Here is a 25,192-nt window from a genome sequence, read left to right as displayed (position 1 = left end):
CTTCAAGGTATCACGATCTGCTAGTCGAAATCTTCAGCTAAAAAATTGCCCCTAATAAATGGCTATTTCGAATTCATGCAGAGATAGGCATTTCTTGTAACTCTAGATTTCGACTGCTCTTCAGTTCTACAATAGTAACTGTCAATCAATTGTGGTTTACTTTCTCAAACGTCTCATCAAGACGTGCGTGCAGTTATTATTCATCATAACTTCCCACTCCCAAGAAAATTAATCAGTAAACTCACAGTTGTCCTTTAAAACAGTTGGCACGTGACCCAAGACTTTTGACAAATGTAGCCTACTCTTCGTAAGCTGACTCTACAAAGACCCATCATTACCTCAAACTTCTCTTTTCACTCAACTCTATCTTCAACCTTCCTTCTTCCTCACAATCTCTGCAACTCTTTTCCAGAAACCCTTTTTTTCATATCAAAACCTAAAAAGTCACAATGCCTTTTGATAAGCAGTCAAAGAAATTAAAGAAAACCACAGACATTGGCTCCTCCCACAGTCCGGCCTTCACACTACTCCAACAAGAAAGATCGTGACTACTGGAAATCGGGAAAACATCACACCACTAAAACTTACGAAAGAGTAAAGAATTATCATGGCTTCTCAGGTAATGATTCCATCTCTTCTTTCTGAAAGTACATTAGGGTTCTTAGGACCGTTAGCCCCAGAAGGTCATTTGGAAAAATGCGTAAAAAAATTTCGAATGCCAAGATTAGGATTTAGCTATTGTCAACCTCTGTTATTATCTAGCTTGTACTATTGGGATAATACATATAACAATTTCCACCTTCCATGTGGAATGATAACTCCCACACTCTTCGACATAGCTGCCATTTTTAGACTTTCCACAACAGGAGAAACTTTCGACCCTTATCAGGATAGCGAAAACTTTATTGGATTTACCGTTAAGAATGTTGCTTTCAGTTCCTATATCAGTCTGTACCATACTCAAGAAGAACTGTCTCTGATACAGAACATATATCATTCTTAGGTCTATGGTTATCCAAGTTCGTTTTTTGTTGTAAATCCTTGCAAGTTGCAAAGAGGTTTCTGACACTTGCTAACCAATTGCATGTTGGTCAAAAAATATGTTTAAGTGAACTTCTCTTAGCAGGTTTATATGAGAGTTTAGGGTCTGCATCATTTAATACCCTACTTAGGTAATATATGGCCCTCTCAATGCCATTTTCATCTTCTTGTGCTAACATACTATCTATAGAAGTGTCTGAAGTTGATATGTATAGTCTCATAGGCTTCTTTCCACTTGGTGGTGACAAGATAGAAGGATTCATTAGATACTGCTTTATCTTTTCGAATCCTTCTTGGTGTTCATTTGTCCGCTCAAAATTTCCATGCTTCAGACGCAAAAGAGGAGAGAAGGCTTGAATTCGACCATTTAAATTTGAAATAAATCACCTCAGGAAATTTATCTTCCCTAATAAAGATTGCAATTCTTTTTTAGTTGACGGTGATTTGGCCTCCATGATAGCCTTTGTTTTATTCTGATTAATGTCTATCCCATTATTGTGGACCACAAAGCTTAGAAAATCCCCTGCCTGCACACAAAATGCACATTTAAGAGGGTTCATTTTCAAGCCATGTTTTCTCATTCTTTCGAATGATTGACTCAGATGGGTTAGATGATCTTCGTCTGATATATAGACTTGTCATCTATATAAACCTGCATGAAGGTTTCAATGTAATCATAAAAAATAGAGTTCATTGCACGCTGGTATGTTGCCCCAGCGTTTTTAAGACCAAAAGGCATGACGATCCATTCGTAAGTGCCTATTGCCCCTGGGCAACGAAAGGCTGTTTTAGAAACATCATCTTCTGATAACGCGAAAATGTATCACATATTTGGCTTGATTTAAATAAATTATTTCCCTATTTTATTTTAATTATGTTGTTTTATGTTGGTATTATGCTTGTAATTTAATGTGTTTCAGGAATTTATGTTTACGAGGCTCGACAAAGAAAAGGGGTAAAAAGGAGAAGAAATGAATAAATATATATATATATATATATATATATATATATATATATATATATATATATATAAGTGGTCCCCATGCAATAGGTTCATGGAAGCGAAAACTTCTATTTCTGTGTTCTCTCAAGGGCAAAGTGAAGCTCTCAATGAAGCGTGGGAGAGGTTGAAATCTATGGTTCGAAAATGAAAAGGGTATGGATTTGATAAATTAATTCAAATCCATATCTTTAGAAATGGACTTCAACCACAACCGAAAACACTTTTAGATGCTACCGCGGGTGGGTCTTTAAAATGTTGTAGTTGAAAATGATAAGAAAGATGAAGTGATTGAAGTAGAAAAAAATGTTGAGGGAGAATTAGTTGGAAATGAGAAAGAGAAAGAATTAGTGGAGAAAGAAAATATTGAGATAGAGGAGAAAAAGAAAAATAGAGAAAAGGAGAAAGGAAAAAAAAAAGGAGAATTCAATACCATTGCAAAATCTAACTTACCCCCATGCTCCATCAAAGAAAAATGATGCTAGGCATTATGCTAGGTTCTTGGATATTTTTAGCCGATTGCAAATAAATATTCCATTTTCCGAGGCCTTGGAGAAAATGCTTACTTATTCTAAATTTATCAAGGATATTATCACAAAGAAGAGGAGATTTAAAGATCAAGAGGTTGTGACCGTTAACTCGTGTTGTAGTACTATAATTCAAAGAACTCTACCGAAGAAAGAAAGCGATCTGGGAAATGTTACTCTACGGGTGACAATTGGAAATGTTTATGTTGGTAAGGGGTTGATCAATTTGGGTTCTAGCATTAACTTGATACCATTATCTCTTGTGAAAAGATTGGGAAATATAGAGTTGAAATCTACAAGAATGACTTTACAATTAGCCGACATGTCCAATTCAACCTATAGGGATTGCGGAAGACTTGTTAGTTAAGGTTGATAAGTTCTTTTTCCCGGTCGATTTTGTGGTGATTGATATGGAGGAGGATTATGACACACCTTTAATACTTGGAAGACCTTTCATGAAAACTGCTCAGATGATGATCGATATCGATGACGGTCTAATGAAAGTGAGAGTTTTGGATGAAGAAGTGTGTTTTAATCTCTTTGAAGCGATGAAGCATTCCAATAATAAAAGTGATTTTTTTCGAGTGAATGCGACCGATGAAGCTATCATGCAAGTGAGGAAGCAAAATCTTATGTCTACTCCTTTTGAAAAAGCTCTCACAAACGCTCTTAAAATTCTCAATGAAGATGAAGAGAAAGAAATTGAGGAATTTTGAAGGAATTGGAAGCATTAGAAGAAATTCCTCCTTTTGAAGAAGAGGTGGATGAATTGAAACTACCAATTAGAAAGGAGGAAAGTAAGCTTGAATTGAAAATGCTTCCTTCATATTTGAAGTATGCATTCCTTGAGAATGACGAGAACAAGCCGGTGATAATTAGAAATGCCATTTCTAAGGGTGAGGAAGAAAAATTGCTTGAAGTCTTAGTGAAAAATCAAGAAGCAATGGGATGGACTCTTTCCGATCTCAAAGGAATTAGTCCCTCTTTTTGTATGCATAAGATTTTAATGGAAGATGACTTTAAACCGGTGGCTCAACCACAAAGAAGATTGAATCTGGTAATGAAAGAAGTGGTGAGAAAGGAAGTTGTGAAAATGTTAGAAGCAGGGATGATTTATCCAATCTCGGATAGAGCTTGGGTGAGCCCCATTCATGTGGTTCACAAGAAAGGTGGAATGACGGTGATCCGTAATGAAAAGGATGAGCTAATCTCAACAAGAATCGTGACGGGGTGGAGGATGTGTATAGACTACCGTAGGCTAAATCAAGCTACGAGAAAAGATCATTTCCCTTTTTCTTTCATGGATCAAATGCTCGAGAGATTATCCGGTCAATAATTCTATTATTTCTTAGACGGGTATTCGGGATACAATCAAATTGTAGTCAGTCCTGAGGATCGTGAGAAGACGTCTTTTACATGCCCCTTCGGTATATTTGCATATCGGTGAATGCCTTTCGGATTGTGTAATTCACCAGTAACATTTCAATGGTGTATGCAAGCGGTCTTTTCTGACTTGATTGAGAAGTGCATCGAAGTGTTTATGGATGACTTCTCAGCTTTTGGCCCTTCTTTTGATCTATGTTTGAAAAATATGGATACCGTGCTAAGTCGATGTGTGGAGTCAAATTTGGTTCTCAATTGGGAGAAGTGCAACTTTATGGTTACCGAAGGAATTGTGCTCAGCCACAAGGTTTCTTCAAGAGGCCTTGAGGTGGATCAAGAAAAAATCGAAGTGATAGAGAAGTTGCCTCCTCCTTTGAATGTTAAAGGAATCCGAAGCTTTCTAGGACATGCCGGATTTTATCAAAGATTTCTCCAAAGTTTCAAAGCCCTTGAGTAATCTACTCAACCAAGGTACAAAATTTCTTTTCGATGAATTTTGTTTAAAAGCATCCCTAGAGCTTAAAGAAAAAGTAGTCACTGCACCCATAATCGTTGCTCTTAATTGGTCCCTTGATTTTAAACTCATGTGTGACACAAGTGATTATGCGGTGGGTGCCGTTTTAGGCCAAAGAAATAACAAAGTTTTCCATGCTATACATTACGCGAGCAAGGTTTTAAAAGAAGCTCAAATCAATTATGCGACAACCGAAAAAGAATTGCTCGCTATTGTGTTCGCATTGGAAAATTTTCGTTCTTATTTGATTGGATAAGAAATTGTGTGTTATAGTGACCATGCAGCTATCAAATACCTGCTCACAATGTCGGACTCGAAACAAAGGCTAATAAGGTGGATTCTCTTACTTCAAGAGTTTGATCTAGAAGTTAGAGACAAAAAAGGGTCCGAAAATGTGGTAGCTAATTATTTATCACGGTTAGTGAATACTGAGGTAACAAAATGAGAAAGTGAGGTGAAAGAAGAATTACCGGATGAGAAACTGTTTATGGTCCAAGTTAGACCTTGGTTCGCGGACATGGTTAACCATAAAGCGAGCGGGTGGATACCTGATGATCTAACTTGGAACCAAAAATGGAAGTTCTTGTTTGATGCGAATTTTTATGTTTGGGATGAGCCTTATTTGTTTAAGTTGAGTAGTGACAATCTCTTGAGGAGATGTGTTACTAGTGAGGAATCTCAAAGTATTTTGTGGCATTGTCACAATTCACTATATGGTGGCCATTATAATGGATTGCGTACGGCAACCAAAGCCCTTCAGGCGGGTTTTTTGTGGCCTATATTGTTTAAAGACACATATCATCATGTGTCGAGTTGCGAAAGTTGTCAACAGAGTGGTGGAATTGGTAAATGAGATGATATGCCCCTACTAAGCTTCCTAGAGGTGGAAATGTTTGATTATTGGGGAATTGACTTTGTTGGACCATTCCCATCCTCATTTTCTAATGAATATATTTTGGTCGCGATTGACTATGTGTCCAAGTGGGTGGAAGCGATTTCTTAACCAAAAGTTGACGATAAAATCGTAATCAGATTTTTGAAAAAGAATATATTTTCGCGTTTCGATACGCCAAGGATGTTGGTGACGTGAGTGATGGCGGATTTCATTTTTACAATGCTCCACTTGAAAAAGTGTTGGAGCAATATGAATTTAGGCATAAAGTTGCTACTCCATACCATCCGCAGATGAATGGTCAGGCTGGGGTTTCAAATCGTGAAATAAAAAGAATTCTTGAGAAAACCGTGTCAAGTTCGCGAAAGGATTGGTCACAAAAGCTTGATAACGCGTTATGGGCATATCATACCGCCTATAAAGCTCCCATAGGTTTAACTCCATTTCAAATGGTTTATGGTAAAACTTATCATTTACCGGTTGAAATGGAGCACAAAGCTATTTGGGCGTTGAAACTTTTGAATTTTGATCCGAACTTGGTTGGTGAAAAAATGGAAAGTTCAAATTCATGAGTTGGATGAGTTGATACTTAATGCCTACAATTCCAACAAAATTTACAAGGAAAAGATCAAGTTCTATCATTATAGCAAAATCCAGCAAAATGATTTTCAAGTTGGCCAATTGGGCTTCTATTCAATTCCCGTTTAAGACTTTTTCCAGGAAAGTTGAAGTCGAAATGGTCTTGACCGTTTTTGGTCAAAGAAGTGAAGCATTTTGGAGCAATTGTGGTAGAAGACCCGAAATCAAAAGAAGTTTGGACTGTTAATGGGCAGCGGTTGAAAGTCTACAGAGGGTGTGATTTCAATCGTGAAACAAGTGTGCTTGCTCTTGGTGATCCTTGATCACCTATGACCGTCGAGCTGACCGATGTTAAACAAAGTGCTAGTCGGGAGGCAACCCGACATTGTAAGTATTCTCTTTCTATTTTGATTGTTTTAAATTACTTAAGGCATTTTAAGTGTGTTAGAATTTGGGTTGAGGAGAGGACCTATAATTTGAAAGAATTTTTGTGGGACTGGTGTGAAGTGCCCGCCGGAGCATTTGGCTCGTCGGGCGGGTGCGTGTTTTTTGTCACAACGTATCACGTGAGTGGACTGAAGAAGGGGACTAAAAGAGTAAGGCCCACTCTTTTTTGAACAAATAACAAAATACACCGTTTCAAATTTTCCCCCTTTCACGTGTGCCCTAGCCGTTTCCTCTTTTGGTCAAGTTCATAGGTCCCCCATTTTTGCTCATCTCTTCCATTATTCTAAGCTAAGGTAAGCTTCTTATTTCTCTCTTCTATTGTTCATTGCAAGAAGAATTAAAAGCATGAGGTTAGAAAGGGTTTTGAAACCCTAAGTTTGAAATAGAGTAATGTAGTTTGAATTGGATTTGCAAACAAATAGGATGCTAGGGTTAGGTTGTGTTGTAGATGGGTGCAGCAGACTTGGTTCTGCAGTTTTTTCTAGTTTCGCTCGATTCGCCCGGCGGAGCATTTTGGCTCGCCGGGCGGGTCACCTCAGACCTGTAATTTTTTTTGTGTGATTAAGGTGATTTTTGTGGAGATTTTTAGTTGGCAGAGGAAGCGATCTAAGTCACAAAAGAATGCAACTAATATCGGTAGCTCGAATCCTCCGCCAAGAGCTTATGATGAATTGCGGTTTAAAAGTGCCAACCATCAGGACCGTATGCCCATGCTAGAAAAGAAAAAGATTTTGGCGGAGAGGAAGTTTGTGATTGACACGGAGGGAGACTATAAAGTAATTGCTAACATCTTCAATGCTAATAAGTGGGCTCGTTTGCTCACTCTGGTTGATTGCATCAACTATGAGATTGTTCGAGAGTTCTATGCTAATGCTCTTCAGCCGGAGGGTGAGTTGTGATCTTACAAGACTTTTGTGCGAGGTAAAAAAGTCAGTTTCTCGCGTAATGCTATTAGTGAGGTACTTGGTCATCCTTGGAATACCAATTTTCCTGATACTGTGACTGATGAGTTCTCTCTAGCACGTAGAACTCATCAAGACCAAGAGGTAATTTCTCGTGTATCCTTAAACCAGGAAAACAAGTGGAGTTGAACAACAACCAGGAGCCGATAAGGTATAAGCGTGAAGATATGAATCCCTTAGCTCAAGCGGTATTGCTTTTGAAAGTTTTCAACATAAGGCTAAGGTTTCATAAGTCTTTAGCACCTCTTGATGTGGCTTTGATCATTTACCATATTTTGGAAAATAAGACGATCGATGTTGCTAAAATCATTGCTAATGAGATGAAGATTTTCATTGAGAACACTCGTCGTCCTGGGGTACACTCTAGTGCTCATATCATTTTTCCTTGCATGATAACTTCTTTGTGTCAAAAGAAGGGTGTCCGTTTTCCAAGTTTGGTGAACGAAAGGGAAAGAGATGTGGTTGATGATTATTACATCAATCGCTACTGTAATGCAAAGTTGGCTGATAAGAAAAAGAAAAAGAAAAAGAAAGTTGTTGAGTCTTCTGCTGCAGGTGAGCAGAGTGAGACTCTTGATTATGAAGATTGGGATCCGAGATGGAAGGCTTCGTTTAATTATACTTGGGATTCACTGGAGGCTAGTAGGAGGTCTAGTGAGTTCTTGCTGGATTCCATGAGGCAGATGTATCTTCATCATTCCGCTCCCTCGGTTGATGCCCCTCCTTTTCCTTCAAATGAGGATTATGCGGCTTATGCCAATTGGCCTCTGCACAGGCCTTTCTTTTCTGAGGGGGTGGCAGATGGTGGTGATGACAATGTTGATGGGGATGAGATACCAGATGACATTTTGGATTGATTTCTTTTGTTTTTGTTTTTATTTTTATTATTGCAAGTAATTTAGTTTTAGTTCAAATTTATGTGATGTTTTAGAAAAAGTTTTATTGTGGGTACTATTATGTTTGGATAATTTTACTTTGTGGTTTGAATTAAAATTTTAAGTATTATTTTGTTGGTTTTATTTTAATTGTTGTTTTGTTTGTTTTGTACAAATAAGTGTGGTTTGGATGGTGATGATATAATTCTCAAAAGTGGGCAAAGAAGGTATTGCTTTAATCGCTTTGTAGAATGATAGCACGATAATGAAATTAACGCTTTATGCAAAATTCGTGTTATGCATCATTTTGTAAATATGTGTTAATGTGTGAATCATTAGGACATAATCATAAATGTGAGTAGCTTCCATTGTTCACCAAAAATATTGTGATTTCTAGTAATTGTGTTTAGCTCGTTTGATTCATGCCAAATCTTGTGTTCATATGAAATTGTGGAACTTAGAAGGGATCAAAGAATTTTTTGTGTAATTGAGAAAAATCATCATTCCAAAAGGGCTTCAATTTACCTTGTTAATGTGTGCGCATTTGTAAACCCTATTGAGCCAAACGTTTGTGTGAATGAATCCATTGCAAGCCAACAAATTATTAAGATTACCACTTAGTAATTGTGTTGTTGATCAAAGCAAATTTAGTCAATGTTGATTCATTCTCATATTTTTCTTGTTTAAACACTTTACCTTGAACTTTTATCCTATTTTGAAAAACAATTCTTGTATTACGAGAAAGAGAAGTGTGAAGTTGGGGAGAGTGGTTCGTGTTTGAGAAGTAGTATGAGAAAGAAAGAATGGTGGATAATGCATCTTTCAAGAAATCCCAAAAAGAAAAAAAAAAAAAAATATATATATATATATATATATATATATATATATATATATATACAGTTAATTTGTCAAGTTGCAAATTTTTAATGATTGAGATCTGATTATGAGTGATTAAATGATATATATGTGTGTGTATATTATGAAGAAAAAAAAGAAAAAGAAAAGAGTGATTTCAAAGAGAAGGAAATAATAGAATAAATAAAGGATGCATTGTGAGAAAAGAAAGTGAATATTGAGAAGTTGTGGATTGAGCAAGAATGAATTTATTGCGATTGAGAATTATTTTTCTTGGTTCTTACCCATTTTTCGTTTCAATGGCCTTATATATAATATCATTTCTTTTTAACCTAAGCCAAGTTACAACCAAGAAAAGTCCTTTGCGATCTTTGTTCCGTGTTTTTCTTTGTGAAATGTCGAGATGAACGCATGAATTGTTTCAGATGTTAACATAGTTATTAGCGAGAGTGTTTTGTCCATTGTAAATATTGTGCATAATCCTTGTTTTGTTAAGTAATTTAGGTGATTCATACATGAACAAGCTATGGCCAAGGTTTGCATATTTTGAAGTTTGTGTTTAGGGTTTGATTCATTGTAGTGCTATAGCTCGATCAAAGTGATTAAGTTATCTTGTGCAGGAAAATGTTGGGTTTGAACCATTCAAGTTTTCCGATTGGTTTTGTGCTTTAAAACTTGTTGTTTTGATTTAGAAAATTTACCTTTGATTGAGGACAATCAAAGATGCAAGTTGGGGAGATTTTGTTAAGTGTCAAGTGTAGTTAGTTTATCATGTAGAATTATGACACTTTTTAGCCTTTTTCTATGCTTTTTAGTAAAATAGCTTATGTAAATAAGTGATTATGGAAAATGTGAATATTTGGTATTTTTAATGTATTTTCTAGTGTTTCAGTGTTTGGTGATTGAAAAAGTGCCGAAAAGTCGGGGAAAAAGTCGAAGAATCGAAGTTTGGATGACACTGAAGGTGTCAGTGTTTGTGAAAGCTCGCCCGGTGCGTGGCTTGGAGGCGGAGGGGGTGAAATTTTGGCCATTTTTCTGCTTTGGAGTGCCCGACGGAGTATTTGGCTCGCCGGGCGAGTGAAGATATTATTGGACTCCTCTTTTTCACTATTTTAGGTCACGTGACAGAGTTAGTGGGTTCCGCCCGGCGAATCTGGCAGATAGCCCATGCTATTTTAGTACTTTTTAGATATTTTTTGATCAATCTATCTTTTGTTTCTCTCTCTTGACCTAGAAATCAAGCTCTTGTTTGTAAAAACCCTAAATCTTCCATTGTTAACTAAAATCATAGCTTTTAACCATCAATCTTTAAGACTTCAAGTTTGATGTTCATAAAGCTTGATTGTTTACTTGTTTCTCAAGTCACCATGGAAATGGGTGGCTAAATCCTTCTTGGTGTCAAGATTAGAGGTAGATAATTTATCTTGTAGTATGTATTTCTTTTGATCATTTGTATGTGAACAAGTGATGATTAATATATGGTGAAAAACATTGTGTTTATATTTACATGTGATTTGTTTTCTTATTGAGAAATAATTTTCAAGTCTTGAACTAGGTTTTTCATCTATTAACAAATAAAGTTTAGAAATAGCTTTGTGAGTTGATATTCACCAATATTAAGCTTTGAATGTTATCATTTTGATAGTTAGGTTGAGAGATAATTTAAGGATCAAAATGACAAATCTCCCAATATGGTTTAGACATGAAACATATTGAGAGGATTATATTTGTCATTTATGAGTTCACATGCTTTATCAAGAAAATACATATGAAGTAAATTATTAAACCCTAATCTTGACACTCTTTTACAATCTTTTAAAATCACATATCTAGTTTATCAATTCTTGTATGAGATGTAACAGTTCCATTACAAAAATCGAAACCAAACCCAAAGTAACTTTAACTCAATACAGTATAAACTATAGAACGGCAGTGATATCGCACCAATCCTTGTGGAAACGATAAATTAAAATTACTCCAATATACTTTCAACAACATAACTCCATGACTCAAATCATGACTCAAAGATCTCCAATTCTTCATGCTAATCCACTCATATCATCTATTTGATGGGAAGAGCTTGATTCAATTAAAATCCACAAGAATGCAATTCATCTGAAAAAAGTCAATTGTTTAAGACTACCTTTGAATTTTGAGAAATTTGATCAACCATGAACTTTTGAAGATCAAAATTATGAATATATGATTATTGAAGTCATTTGATCAAATAAAATTAATAAAATAAATCATGAATAAAAAAATCAACAAAAGTCAAAATTGGAAAACTTAGAATTTTCCAAGTGTTTTATGCATACAAGGTACCAATTTGGAACATCACGATCCACGAGGAATTTGGAAAAACTTCCAACATGAAAGTTGTAGATCTCAATCCAAGCTACATATTTACCCATATAACATTTTCCCAAAATATAACCATTTGAGAGATATGGGCTCATGAAGTTTAATCCAACAATTAGAAAAAATTTCAAAGTGTTTTGAAACTAGATTTCTTCCAACTTAATGGCCAATTTTCACCAAGATGCAAAATGAATTTGAAGGAGCTTCCAACACCAAAGTTTTAGTACTTGTTATAAGCTTTCCAAAGAGTCTTATAGCACAAAAATCTAATGCTTGAGCTAAGAGATATAAATTTATGAAGATGGCACCATGACACTTGAATTCAAGTCACGAACATGAAGAACCAAGTTTGCAAATCCAATTCAAATCTGCATAATATTTGTTTGCAGACCATCTTGCTTGTTCTAAACACCATAATAATATGATAACACTTGATTTTGAGCTATTATCCAAGTGTTTTGATCATTGCCCATTGAATCATTCTATTTCAAGCATAAAGCCATGACTTCCATTTTGGAAAAGTGACTTTAATCACCAACAACTCTTGCTTGGAGCTCCCAACTTGTTTCTTCTACACCAAAAGCAACCCAACCCCAACAAGCAACCACCTAAAACTCAGAAAAGCTTACTTAAGTTGTGATTAAAGCTTGCTGAGTACCATTGAAACCACAGTTTTCACATTTCTTCACAAAGAAGCAAAAGTACACACTTTGAAATCCATATAGCCAATTGCTCTGATTCCCCCCCCCCCCCCCCCACAAGTTCCATTTTGTGCCTATAAATAGATGTTATTGCCTCTTGCAACAAACACACAAAAATCTCCAAAGTCACTCCCTCACTCAAAAACTCCATTTTTTCACTTGCACAAACTTGTAAGTTCTAAGTTTTTCTCATGTTCTTTGCAAACTAACCATCCAAACACTTCATATACATCATATAGAAGCTATCTAAACCCTTACATTACATCTGTAACATCTCCATTACCACCCTCCATCTTCATCTGTCGTATTTTTGTATAGAGGTGAGAAGAGAGATTGAGGACGATTCAAAGCAAAGTAAGCACATCAATGTCACCAGGGGAGGTTCAAGGAAGCTCATAGGACCATTCATTTGTTGCTGGAACATCATTCGAAGGGGCTGCCATCTCCTTCCATTCGGTAAAATTTCACTCACAAGGAGGCTTAAGTACTTAAACGGTAATGCTACAATCTTACATCATATGAAACACCCACGTAGGCCAAAAAGACAAGGTCTAGATTAACTCCAACAAAACTGATCTTGAAAAACTTAACTTGGAGATATGAAGCCAACTCAAATCCCCTAAGGATCACCTTATTACTCCATAGGTTCTCAATATTAGGACCAACTAGTAAGATGGTGTCATATGTATATTGAAGATGAGTGATCTCCCAATCAGGTGTTCACATTCTAATCCTCGAGTAAAGAACAACCTCAACAACCCTATAAACAATGTCGTTAAGACCCTCGTCCATAAGGAGAGAAACCAAAGGAGTTAGGAGGTCACCTTACTTCAAACCCCTTTGATGATAATCTCTCTAGTTAGGAACCCATTAACCAATTCTGTGAAATTCGGAGCAAACACACAAGCTCTCGTCTAAGATATCCATTTCTTAGTAAACCTAATAAACATATAATTTTAAAAATTTCAATTTACTTAATCATATACTTTCTCAAAATCCACCTAACAACTAATCAATTAGTCTAACATTATTTTAATTTGTACACATGTGATATTTATCAATCCTCCTCTAAGAAATCTCATTTAAAATTTGTGAAACTCATACTTAGATACCTCAAAAAGAAAATAAGTGTAATTTTAGTATAATAAATATATTTAACAAAATAAAATAATCTTTCATTCCAACATCAATCTTATACTAAAAAAATATATAAAACATGTCATTCTTTATTCGAAACGCATTGGTTTGATTTTTTTCTCTAATTTGATCAATTCCATACTAGAGATCAGAACACTCAACGTCTTAATGTTGGTCTTTCTTTGAATAACTTTCTTATCAAAACTTTGTAAGTTTGGTATTTTAATATAATTTTATTTGTTTGATGGAGATGCTCCACTTGAGGTATTATGTTTAAAGAGACGCATAATTGTGGAAAAAAAAGTCAAATTATCAACCCAAATATTTTCATATATGAATAGAGAACCATTTGATACATCAATGAGTCTTAGATAAAAAATTTAAAATGTTATTAGTAGCAAACGCAATATGCATAAATATGTACGATATAGTAGAAATAAATGGTTGAATCATTTAATCTTATGAACAACTCTATTTAAAATAGCATTGCAAAATAGTGTAGGAGAAAGGTACATGTGTCAAATTTATGGTGGACGAAGTGTTAAGTGTTAAAAAAGAAAAAAATCAAAACTCAAACAAATAAAATAAAATGCAAAATGTATTTCACACAATAAAACTTTTTTTTAGAAGAAGCATGTTTAACTTTGTAGACCTCAAAAGACATGAACGGTGAACCTCAACATCTCATTACTATGAAATCCAGTTCCAACCACCCATCAAAGATTATCCAAACTACCAAGTCCCGAGTAATCATGCCTTGTTGAATGTGATAAGATTCTATTAGTAACCATCCCAATATTCTCCCCACATAACTTCTATTAGTGATGTTTTTTACATGACATGTGTGTGTGAGTTTTGTTCTATTTATTTATTATTTATTATCGCTGGCTTCTTTTATGTAAACCAAGACATAAATATTTTTTTAGAAAAAGTACTTGATTTGAATTTTCTACAACATAAAAACATAATCAACTATTATCATTATATGTTAAAATTTTATTTCAAATAATGTTTTTCAATATACTGTTTAAGAGATCTTTAACCATTTTACCAACAATATTATTTATCTTAATATATTTCTTTCATTCAATTTTGAGAGGAATAACCAATGTTGAGTTTTTATAACTAGTTCATATGGTTAGCTAAATATAAAATGTTTTATATAAATTTTGCAGGAGTGGAGGGGAATGAGTTTTCACTTGATGCATAATAATTAATTAGACTCCTAGACTCACTTATTTTACAACTAGTTTTGAGGGGGGGAAAATTAATTATATTATATTTTTCATGATTTTTAACTTATTTCACTTGATGCATAATAATTAATTATATTTTTCATGATTTTTATCCAATTTTATCTCATCCGGCCCGAAGTTATATATACAAACAATTATAAAATATGGAAAAATAATATTTTGAATAAATTTTTGTTTTGAAATAAATTTTTTAAACACAAATTTTAACTTTATAAAAAAAGTTTAAAGAAATATAGTTTCTAAGATAGTTAACAGATTGTTCAAAGTAGGGGTGACAAAATGCAATAATTGAATGAATATGGATTTGATTGCTAATGGATAGATGAAAATAAATTATTAATCGATTAACAATCTAATAATCAATTAACAATCAACTACTTTTCTAATATGAAAAATCAAATTTAATTCATCCATTAAAGATAAAGCCTATCTAATCCCTCAATTTACATATTTGTAATGGATGGATACTCATCCATAAAAATAATTTTAATATTTTAATTATTTTTGAAATACTTTTACAAAAAATAAACTACAATTTTTTGGAAAAACTTATAAAACAATTTTTTATTGCATTTATTTTTAAAATTTAAAAAAGTCACTCTTTTTTGAAAAAAAAAAATTATTATAAAAATAATTATATAATATATACTAACTATTTTGAACACCATAAGAGCCTATTTCTCCATGACTATTCATCTTGTCAAAATTTAAAATTAAATTATGTTTTATATATCAGAATTTAACTTTAGTCTCATTTTCATATCTAAGTTAAGTTGAAATTTGACTTACATAGATATGCTTCTTAGGCTCTTTCCTTTCAACTTTGGTTATATAGATTCTTTCAGCATTCATATTTTGTTTCGGTAGAATAAACATCCAATAGATGTTGTAGCATTTACTTCAGTTTCCTAAATGTAGTGGTTATATAGATTCTTTCAGCATTCATATTTTGTTTCGGTAGAATGAACATCCAATAGATGTTGTAGCATTTACTTCCGTTTCCTAAATGTAGCTCCACATATATGACAATTTTCATCTAAAATAAGAGATTTACCAATTTTGTATATGTATAAAACAACCAAAGAATTTACCAATCAATATCAAACTTTTGACACTATAGATTATGTCACCCATCTAATAATGTTTTGCAATATATGTGTCATTCTTTTCCTTATAAATTTCATTAAAATTTGTTTTTTCATGTCTGGGATCTTGCTAAATAATTTTCTGCTTTTGATGATATATGAGGATCAATCATTAGTGAAAAAACAAAACTATAATTTATAAATTTATATCTGTTTTACAAAAAAATGGGTGTAAAATATAAATACGGTAGTAATTTTATAAATAAAATCTCATTTTAAGTTTTAGCGCGTAACAATAAACACCCTATTTTCAAAAAATAGGTGTAAAATTAAGATTATTTATCGTCAACTCTATATTACAGCTGTTATACTAAAAAAGGGTGTAAATTTAAAAATAAAAACAACGATTCACGCCTTAAAAAATGGCTTTAACTATTCTCATTTGTTAAATCCCAAATTTTGTAAATAATTAAATTTTAATTTTAATATAAAAGAATAAACACTATACTTAAAAAAAACAGTTATAAAATTAAAATATATAATTCATCAAATCTATATTACAACCGTTATAATATATATATGGATCATGTTAACTAATACTCCGAGAACACGAAACATTAAATGAGCTTTAACTACATTTTTATTCTTTTAAAAAATAGTAATTAAATATATTTAATTATTAAATTGACTTAAATTAACTTTATTGATTTATTTTCTCTTTCATACACTACATAATTACATAATTGATACCTAATTGATATATGTAAAATTAAATGAAATTTGGAATTCAAACATTGTATCTTTATTTTGATATTATTATCATTTAAATATGAAAACTTTATTTACTAAATAAAAAAAATCAAAAAACATAAAAAAAAAACAGTAAAGTATTGCAAGAAAAGATAGTAACTAAAAAAACTCAAATAAAAATTTATATTAAATTTAAATATTTAAATGTTTTGATAAAATAAATAAAAAATAGAAAGAAGGCATTTTATCTATAATATATTTTTTAAATTACATATGAAAAAAAAAGTAGTGTTTTTTGAAATTAAAAAATCAGTAGGTTTTAAAAATTAAATATGCAGGAGCTATAAACACTAAATAGAAATGGAAAGTTGAGTAATAATATGTAACATCCATTTCGAAAATTTCAATTTTTGATCTTAAATAACACTTTTTTAAACAGTATTAAATAACCCTCTTAATAAACACTCTTTTTAAAGATTATTAATGGATTTATGATGCAATTAATAAATCTTAACGAGTGCCCCTAAAGCACTGATTAACATTGCCCAATCTATATTACACCGGTTATACTAATATAGAATATTTAAAAAATGGTTGTGACATTAAAATATATATATAAGTTATCAAATCTTTATTACACCCTTTATACTAAAATAGAATATAAAATTTGGAATTTATCGGTGGCACCTAAAATATAACCATGTCTTTTCTCATTTTAAAATATTTAGTTTCTTTTCTTCAATTTTACACTCTAACAATCTGAAAATTAACCTAATTACTAATTTCAAAACCTTTTATCTCTCCAATGATATGAACAAATGTGACTACATAGTCTTTGACAAACCACCATCTTCATGATCGATAACACAACAATACTGCAAAATACACATTGAACCAAGCATCGTGTCCAAAACTCTATCGCGTGAATCTTTTCCTTCCTTCATCGTCTCCCAGGACGAAAACTAACAAAGCAAATCTAAACCCTTCCTTCATTCATCTCCTTGTATGAAGGCTGCGGCAGCTCGACGGCTCAGTGAATAACGCTTCGTTCATCTCCATAGAAAGAGAATGCAACATTAACAAAAAGTTATTAATTTTTTTATTCTTAAATGATTTTTCAATAATAATGATACTCCATTTATCCCATATTATTTGTAGCAATTGAATATTTCACACAGATTAAGAAACAGTAATAAATGAAAGAGAGAATAATGACTTTACCAAATTATCCTCATTAACTATGAGTTTAGCAATAACTCATTATATTACTTAAGTTAGGTCGCAATCGGTGTGTAATTTTCTTTTTCGGTGTTAGGATGCTAATTAGAAACCCTAACAACTCATGAAAAAGCTAAGGGAAATAAAAAAGACAAGTAAAATAAACTAATAAAATAAAGACTTTTTCATTTCTTTGATTGATTCCCTAATGTCTCAATGAGACTACAATATATAATACTCCTAGTGGATAGCAAATTAAAAAGCCCAACTATTAATAAAAAAGGCCCAAATAAATAACAATACAAATTAAGCTATTACTTATCTAAATTCTTAATACTCTTAAATATTCTACTCTCTATCATTGCCGCCGGGTTCACTTGAACCTTGTCCTCAAGGTTCTAAAATTACTCCCGGATCCCATTGTTTGAATGGAGAGTACAACACTTCCCAAATAGCTATCTGATACTGTTTCCAAGCCAAACAAACATTTGCCAAAACTTCAATATGCTGAGTAATGGACTTGTTAGCAACAAGCTCATTCTTTAGTTTTTTTTAAAAGGACTTGGTTGTTGCTTTTGTTCAAGCACGACAAACCTGCTCTAAGCCCCAAAGACTGCTGATCCGCCAAGACCTTTTTTTGGTTCTTGCATATCACCCCAGTACAGCTCATAAGATCCACCATCTGATATCATTACTCCAAGGATCCTATAACCAAAGTTTATTAATAGAAAATTTCGAACCATATTTGCAACGATCATCGCGAGACCTTTGACATGACTAAATCCATTATGATATGATTTATGAAAGGTGAGGACAAATTCTCCTGGCTGCTGCAATACCTTATAAACCAGAAAATTATTTTGTAACAAGACATTATGTGATATAAATTGGAAAGCACCATTCTCTCCCTGTTCTGTTAACACTTTGTTGCAATACACATTCTTTTCAAATTCAAAAGTTGCATAACTAGGAACACCATAAATAAGTAGACGTAACCAATAATAGCCGGCTTCGCGATACATATTCGCAAACGATCTTCTTGTAAGAATTAGACACTCAATTAGAAAATCATCATGACTTTTCTTTGGACAGCCATCGTGTATAACAACAATTCCAACTTGTGAATGGAGATTTTCACTCATAATTTTAATCAAGGAATGAGCAGCTGGGGTCACAATTGAATAAGTGTGAATCTCATTATGTGGAATCAAAGGGATATTCGTAGGCCAATAGCCAAACAGAAAATCGGTTGCTAGAAACAAAGAAACAACAGCTTCATGTATATGTTCTATAGAAAGAACTTCATTTATCTCACCAAAGGATTCTTTAGCTATTGAAGAAGCTACTGCAGCTACTGCTTGAGTTTTATGAGAAAGATCACGCAAGAATCGGCCAAACTGACGAACAACAACCGATATAAGGGGTACAACAGCCAAAGCCAACAATGTGAACTTCCATGATGTTGCAAACATGAAGCTGAGACCAATAAATGTTTTTGGCAAGTTTCTCAAGGCCTTTGAGGCTCTAAAGAATCCAACATGTGCAGCCGGAATATCACCATGTTCAAGGTCTGAGACTTGATCATCCGTCGAATCATGCTGCCAAATCCATACCTCTGCCACAACAGTAGATCGAACATTATAAGAAGAAACAACAAGCTTGCCCTTATGTTTACAGTATAAAGAAAATAGCGCATTTCCATGACTTTGCAAAACAGATGAAGGCATTTTAGCAAGCAGGTGGAGGGCGACAATTGAGAATGGAGTTTGAAAAATTCCAACAACAGTAAGCTTTGAATGGTGCAGTCCAGGATCGGAGATCATAGTGTTACTTAATGGCAGGTTTGTGAAATTTGAATTAAGCTTCTTGAACACAAACCTTAAGAGAAATGGCAAATCGGTGAAAACGAGATTTACAATTAAGGTATAAGAAGAATACCTTGTGAAAATCATTGTTGTGACTATAAGTAGAGGGTCGGGTGGTCTTGGGTCATAAGGGATGACGTTGAATGGTAGTGATTTATCCAAAGAACTTTGATGAAGATCCAACAGTGAAGAGAGGTTATCTGTTTTAGTTGTAGAAATTCCAAGTAGTTGTTCTGAGGCGTGAATGGCAGATGCAATCAACAAAACATATGGCGATTCCCACGAGTTATTAGTAGTCACTTAGAAATCTGGAGGTTTTGGTGGAATCAAAATATTGACTTCATCTTCTCCCCAAAGTGGCTCCTGCAGTGTGTTGGTTCGGTAAGTTGTCAACACATGAACGAAGCTGTCATCCTTCTCTTTCTGAAACTGTTGTAAATCCTTGGAACTTTGGTGGAAAAGACATCCAAGGGATTCTTTTTGATGTTGGGGAAGATCTGATTGGATTATGTTAGAAGGAGGGTTTAATGGTTCATGAGTCTGGTTTTAGAAGCTAAGTTTTTGCATACGAGTTTGAAGATTTGGTCTAGGGTTTCACCATCAGTGATTTTTTTGGTGGTGGATTCATCACAAGATTTGTTAATGTTGGAGAGAGGGTTAGTTTGAACGATGGCTTCAACGTGAATAAGTAGAGGGTCGATGAGAGGTGGCGGTGGTGGTGTGTCCTCATTCACTGACTCTGTTTCTATATCCTCCTCAACAGGTTCTGTATTTGGATCTATAGACTCCGTTGATTCCTGTATTGGTTCCTCTTCTTCATCATCCAGCGGTAAAATTGATCTCCACTCCGGCTTGAAACGCCATAAGAGAGCTGTCGTAAATGTATCCCAATTGTATCTCTGATGAACACGAGACCACCATATCCACCATTTGAAAGCAGAACCTCTTAAAGCTCCAACAGCTTTCAAAACCTTCAATGACTTAGGTGTTTCATGCTCCTTGAAAAATTTCTCCAAACATAAAATCCACCAATAGGCATCTTCTTCCCCATCAAACAATAATATAGTCATGACTTTAAGCGGAAGTGAGATCGAAAATGAAAGCACCAATTGTTAGGATGCTAATTAGAAACCCTAACAACTCAAGAAAAAGCTAAGAGAAATAAAAGAGACAAGTAAAATAAACTAATAAAATAAAGACTTTTTCATTTCTTTGATTGATTCCCTAATGTCTCAATGAGACTACAATATATAATATTCCTAGTGGATAGCAAATTAAAAAGCCCAACTATTAATAAAAAAGGCCCAAATAAATAACAATACAAATTAAGCTATTACTTATCTAAAATTTTAATACTCTTAAATATTCTACTCTCTATCATTCGGTTCTTTTGCTCTTTTGTAACCGAGTTCATAGAACTTTTGTTCTTTATTAATACATCTTTCTTACAAAAAAAAACTATTGATGTATTCAAATTAGCATTAATGTTGAATGAGAAAACAATATATTAAGAATATTTATTAGAGGATACAATCGAAAGATTCAATATAAAATTGCATTAGTAGTATAAAGTGACAAGTATTTTGTGACAAATTTTTTTCTTAAAAGTGACATTTATTTTGAGACGGATGGATAATGTTTTTTAATCGTGATGTTGATAATTGATTTAAATTTTGTTGAATTTCATTGGTTCTGATTACTTTTCTTATTCTTAAATGACTTTGCAATTTGCAATATCAGAATCTCTCACTCTTAGATTGAAAATTTAAAGAGAGATTAGGAACCAAATCCTCTCTGTTGAGCTTTTTTTCTGCATATTTTTCGATTCTCACCGGCCACCGCTAGCATCCAAGTACTACACACTCTGTTTTTCCTACTTGTTCATTGGCTACCATAACATAGTTCTTGTTTTAATTTCAACTTGGCGGAATTCTGAGTATTAACTTGTTAGTGGTTTTTATTTTTGAATGCTATTAGTTGAGTCAAACCATATTTCATTCTTATGAATAGTAGTTGAGTTTGTCGTGTGACAAATCAAATCTAGCTTGCTAATTTGGTTTGGTTTAAGATTTTAGGGAGCCACTAGATTTCAGTTTCTTTATGGCATGGGTAATCTGCGATGTTTTGAAAATTTCAGTTTTGTAAATATTAAAAAATTGATTTAATTTGATTTGCATTTAGTAGATTGTTATAGCATATCCTCAAAGATGAATACTCAACCTTAAGAATGTTAACCTTTTTTTTATGGACCTATTAGCATTAAACTAAACCACATTATATGGTTTCATTCGTTAGGCCACTGTACCATCTTCTATCGGTGCTATCGAGCAACTGGGCATATATCAGTGCTATCGAGCCACTATACTATCTTCTCTCTAAGCATCTTTTCTGCTGAAAAAGTTTACAAACCCAAACCTCTACTCATGCCACTCTTTTGATCAATATCAACTTAGACTATCCTCCGTCTCATACTTGACTCTGCAAACCTATATGCAGTTGCACCACCTCTCATGCAGCGAGGTACATATGCATCATTAGTTGAACCGGATGCATCCCTTGTTAGAGAATAGCCAATAGGCTTAGGGCATCCGAGAACAATTTCTTTTGCATAAACCATAGTAAGGTGACTATCGATATCTTCATGAACGGAGTCGCCAAACTTAGGCAAGTTAGGACGCTCAATGGCACGTGTGCGTTGGTAAGTGATTGTTGTGATTTTAACCATGTTACCATCATTGTCAAATTTGTACTCCATAGTTCCAATGATTCCACTTTCGTCAGGTCTTATCACTTGATGTGTTGATAACACGAAATCTAGATGCTCGTCCTCTTCTTCCAAATTTCCCCACCTTATCTTTGTCGCTTCCTTTGGATAAACCATTCGTTCAATTGTTCTTCAGCGGCTGGAAATGGGGATTTAAGCAAGTTTTTTTTAGCAATATGTTTCATATACTTGAATTGATATGGAATATAGCACATAAATACTTTTATAGGCTATTTCTTCATGACTACAAAAACAAAATAAGAAACAGTGGGTGGCAGTACACTTGAATTTAATTCGGGACCAAACAAATATTTCCTGGGTGGCCAAGTTAGACAACTCTGGGCTAAATTCTTATCGTAAACGGTTGAAGAGCAAAAGAACCAAGAAAACAAAGAGTTAATGATAAAACGGAAGAGATTAAGAAAACTTACATATAGATATAGTTTTTGTTCAGTATATGATTGGTTGGTACAAAGTAACATTAAGATAATGGTTGAATTTTTTTTATATATGGATACAATTTTTGTTTGGTGTATGACTTATTGGTACAAGATTCATGAAGATTATATAATTGTTTGTTTGGGTTATCTTTTGTTTTTATTTATTGAATATTCAGGAATATATAAAATATTTGATTTAATGAAATTTCAAAAAAATATTTTCAAAAAATTAAGATCTTGTACATTTGTTATAAATAAAATAGGGTGTAAGTGTGTTGAAATTCAATGTAAATATCAGACGTTTTACATCTAATATATCTAAAATAGGGTGTAAATTGGTTGTTCAAAGAAAATATTGTTTAGTTTACACCCAATTTAGCTAAAATAAAGTGTAAATAGGGTGTAAATTCAATGTATTTATGTGACAATTTACACCAGTTTTTATTTTTAACAGGGTGTAAATTTCCTAAAATTCAATGTTAATATCTGACAATTTACATTCGTATTATCTAAAATATGGTGTAATATACCTCTTTTTACACCCGTTTCAATACGGGTCTAAATATTCTTCGTACATATCTCACCTTTTGAGTTTAGACCCTATCATAACGGTGTAATATGTCTAAAAAACTGGTGTTAAATCCTCTTCCTGCACTAGTGAATAGAAACTTATTCTTTAGATAATTTTAAATATTTTTTTACTATTATGGATGATTTTACTCTATACACTTGGACTTTTGTGATGCATGATATATCAGAAATTAGAACTCATCAAAAACTTCATTAGTTACTCTTAAACTCAAATTTCCTGTAAAATCAAAATCATTCATAGCTACAATGGAAATGAGTTTCTCATGACATCCTACTATGAATATCTAGGTATTATTCACCAAAGTGGCTATGTAGAAACCCCACAACAAAACTCCACAACTAAGAGGAAACATAGACACCTAATAAATGTCATATAACAGTCTTTTTCCATGCAAATTTATCCAATTTTTTTTGGTATTTTGCTCTTTGACAAGCCACATACCTATTAAATAGACTTTGTACCGCTACCATACATCACCATTCACCCTATCAGGTACCTCTCTACCTCATTCGACTCAAATATTTGGTTGTTTTGCAAGAACAAGATTTTCTCAAGCAATAAATCTCTATGTTTTGACAAAAACAACACATATATTTTGTACGTAACAATTTAGTTTCTAATAGTTTTCTTGAGTGTGCAAATATTATGTTCAAAGAGATTCTAGATTGCTGTCCGTAAAGAATCATCAAAAATAAGAAAGACAACTCAGTAACACTATTTACTGCTAAATGATCATTAGAAAGAGTTATTGTGCACTTCTCCATAAGTTGTTGCTTCAGAAGTTTCAAGTAATTAGAAGGAGTCAAAATCAGAACAAGTACTCCAACATCATAAATCAACATGCAAAATCGAGCTTTCAAGCCAAAATCAGAAGTTGAGATTTGTTGATCACAAAAGCTGCTGCTTCCATTTCTGAAGACAAAGTCGAAGATTCTGAATACAGATCAGATACATCAAAGGTCAAGTCAAGCATAAGAAGATTAGACTCAAGGATGTATTGAAGATTAGAAGACGAAGATTCAAGAATCAGAAGTGCCTTCAACAAAGGAAGAACTCGTTTTTATATCGGCTGTTGTCATAAATATTTGGAAAGCAAGGTTCTACTTTAAGGACTCTGAAGCAAAATCTGGACAAGCTACAATGTCACAAGTCAACTCAAGATCACAAGTCAAGTATTGTTTCTTCAAAAGAGCTGTTGTTATCAATTCAGATAAACGAGACTCTGACTCTCGTGGGATAATGATTCTACTCTTTTCTCAAAGTAGTTTCTGAACTACACATCAAAATCATTATCAGAAAGAAGAAGACAAGTTGATCTCCTCCAAGCTTACTACCTCAGAACCAGAAGTAAATTATATGAGGATAAGATCAAAGAACTTGGTCAAGAAGGAAATAGTACAGTAGTACATCTCTCAACCATCTGTACGTACTATTCCTCATAAGTTGTCTCCCACCAACTACAACAGATCAAACTACAAGACAAAAGAATGTACTATCCAAGTACTATCCACAGCAAAAGCTTGATTCTAGCCGTTGGGATTCAAAAGACCTTTTTAACCTTCAACGTCTCTTTTGAGAACTATATAAGAAGATTGAATCATCCAACATAAGGTAATGACATTGGGAACACCTTTGTTATTCATATCAAATCTATGTGTAGCTTCTGATGTCGCTGGCATCGCTACAAAAATAGATGCCACAATTAAGTTCTTATTTCTACAACGGTTGTTGTCATTGCAGTTGTTAATTGTGATATGGTTTGAGAAGGAAATCAACCATAACATATTAACATGAACTAACTGATGAAGGATATAACTATGTTATCAAACGGATATCAAAAAGCATAAGTTAGAATGAGAAGCTGAAGCATGTACCAATCAAAATGCTGTTGAGCAATTTAGCTGCTGCTAGACCCTAAGTTGTTTATGCCGAAGTTGATTAGAAGAAGATT

General features: G+C 33.4%; 1 protein-coding gene across 1 annotated transcript; it reads right to left on the bottom strand.

The window, feature by feature from the left end:
* Positions 1-21,894: 21,894 nt before the first annotated feature.
* On the bottom strand, positions 21,895-22,326 carry LOC131597656 (uncharacterized). Its single transcript, XM_058870339.1, has one exon. The coding sequence runs from the start codon at positions 22,324-22,326 to the stop codon at positions 21,895-21,897; it is 432 nt and encodes a 143-aa protein (XP_058726322.1).
* Positions 22,327-25,192: the final 2,866 nt, after the last annotated feature.

This window comes from Vicia villosa, linkage group LG4 (assembly GCF_029867415.1).
Source record: "Vicia villosa cultivar HV-30 ecotype Madison, WI linkage group LG4, Vvil1.0, whole genome shotgun sequence".
NCBI classification, from domain to species: domain Eukaryota; kingdom Viridiplantae; phylum Streptophyta; class Magnoliopsida; order Fabales; family Fabaceae; genus Vicia; species Vicia villosa.
This window is presented reverse-complemented; position numbering and strand designations above follow the sequence as displayed.

What these genes read in the sequence shown, in the direction of transcription:
- LOC131597656 (XM_058870339.1), bottom strand. Translation starts at nt 22,326, where the DNA reads ATGGTTTATCCAAAGGAAGCGACAAAGATAAGGTGGGGAAATTTGGAA.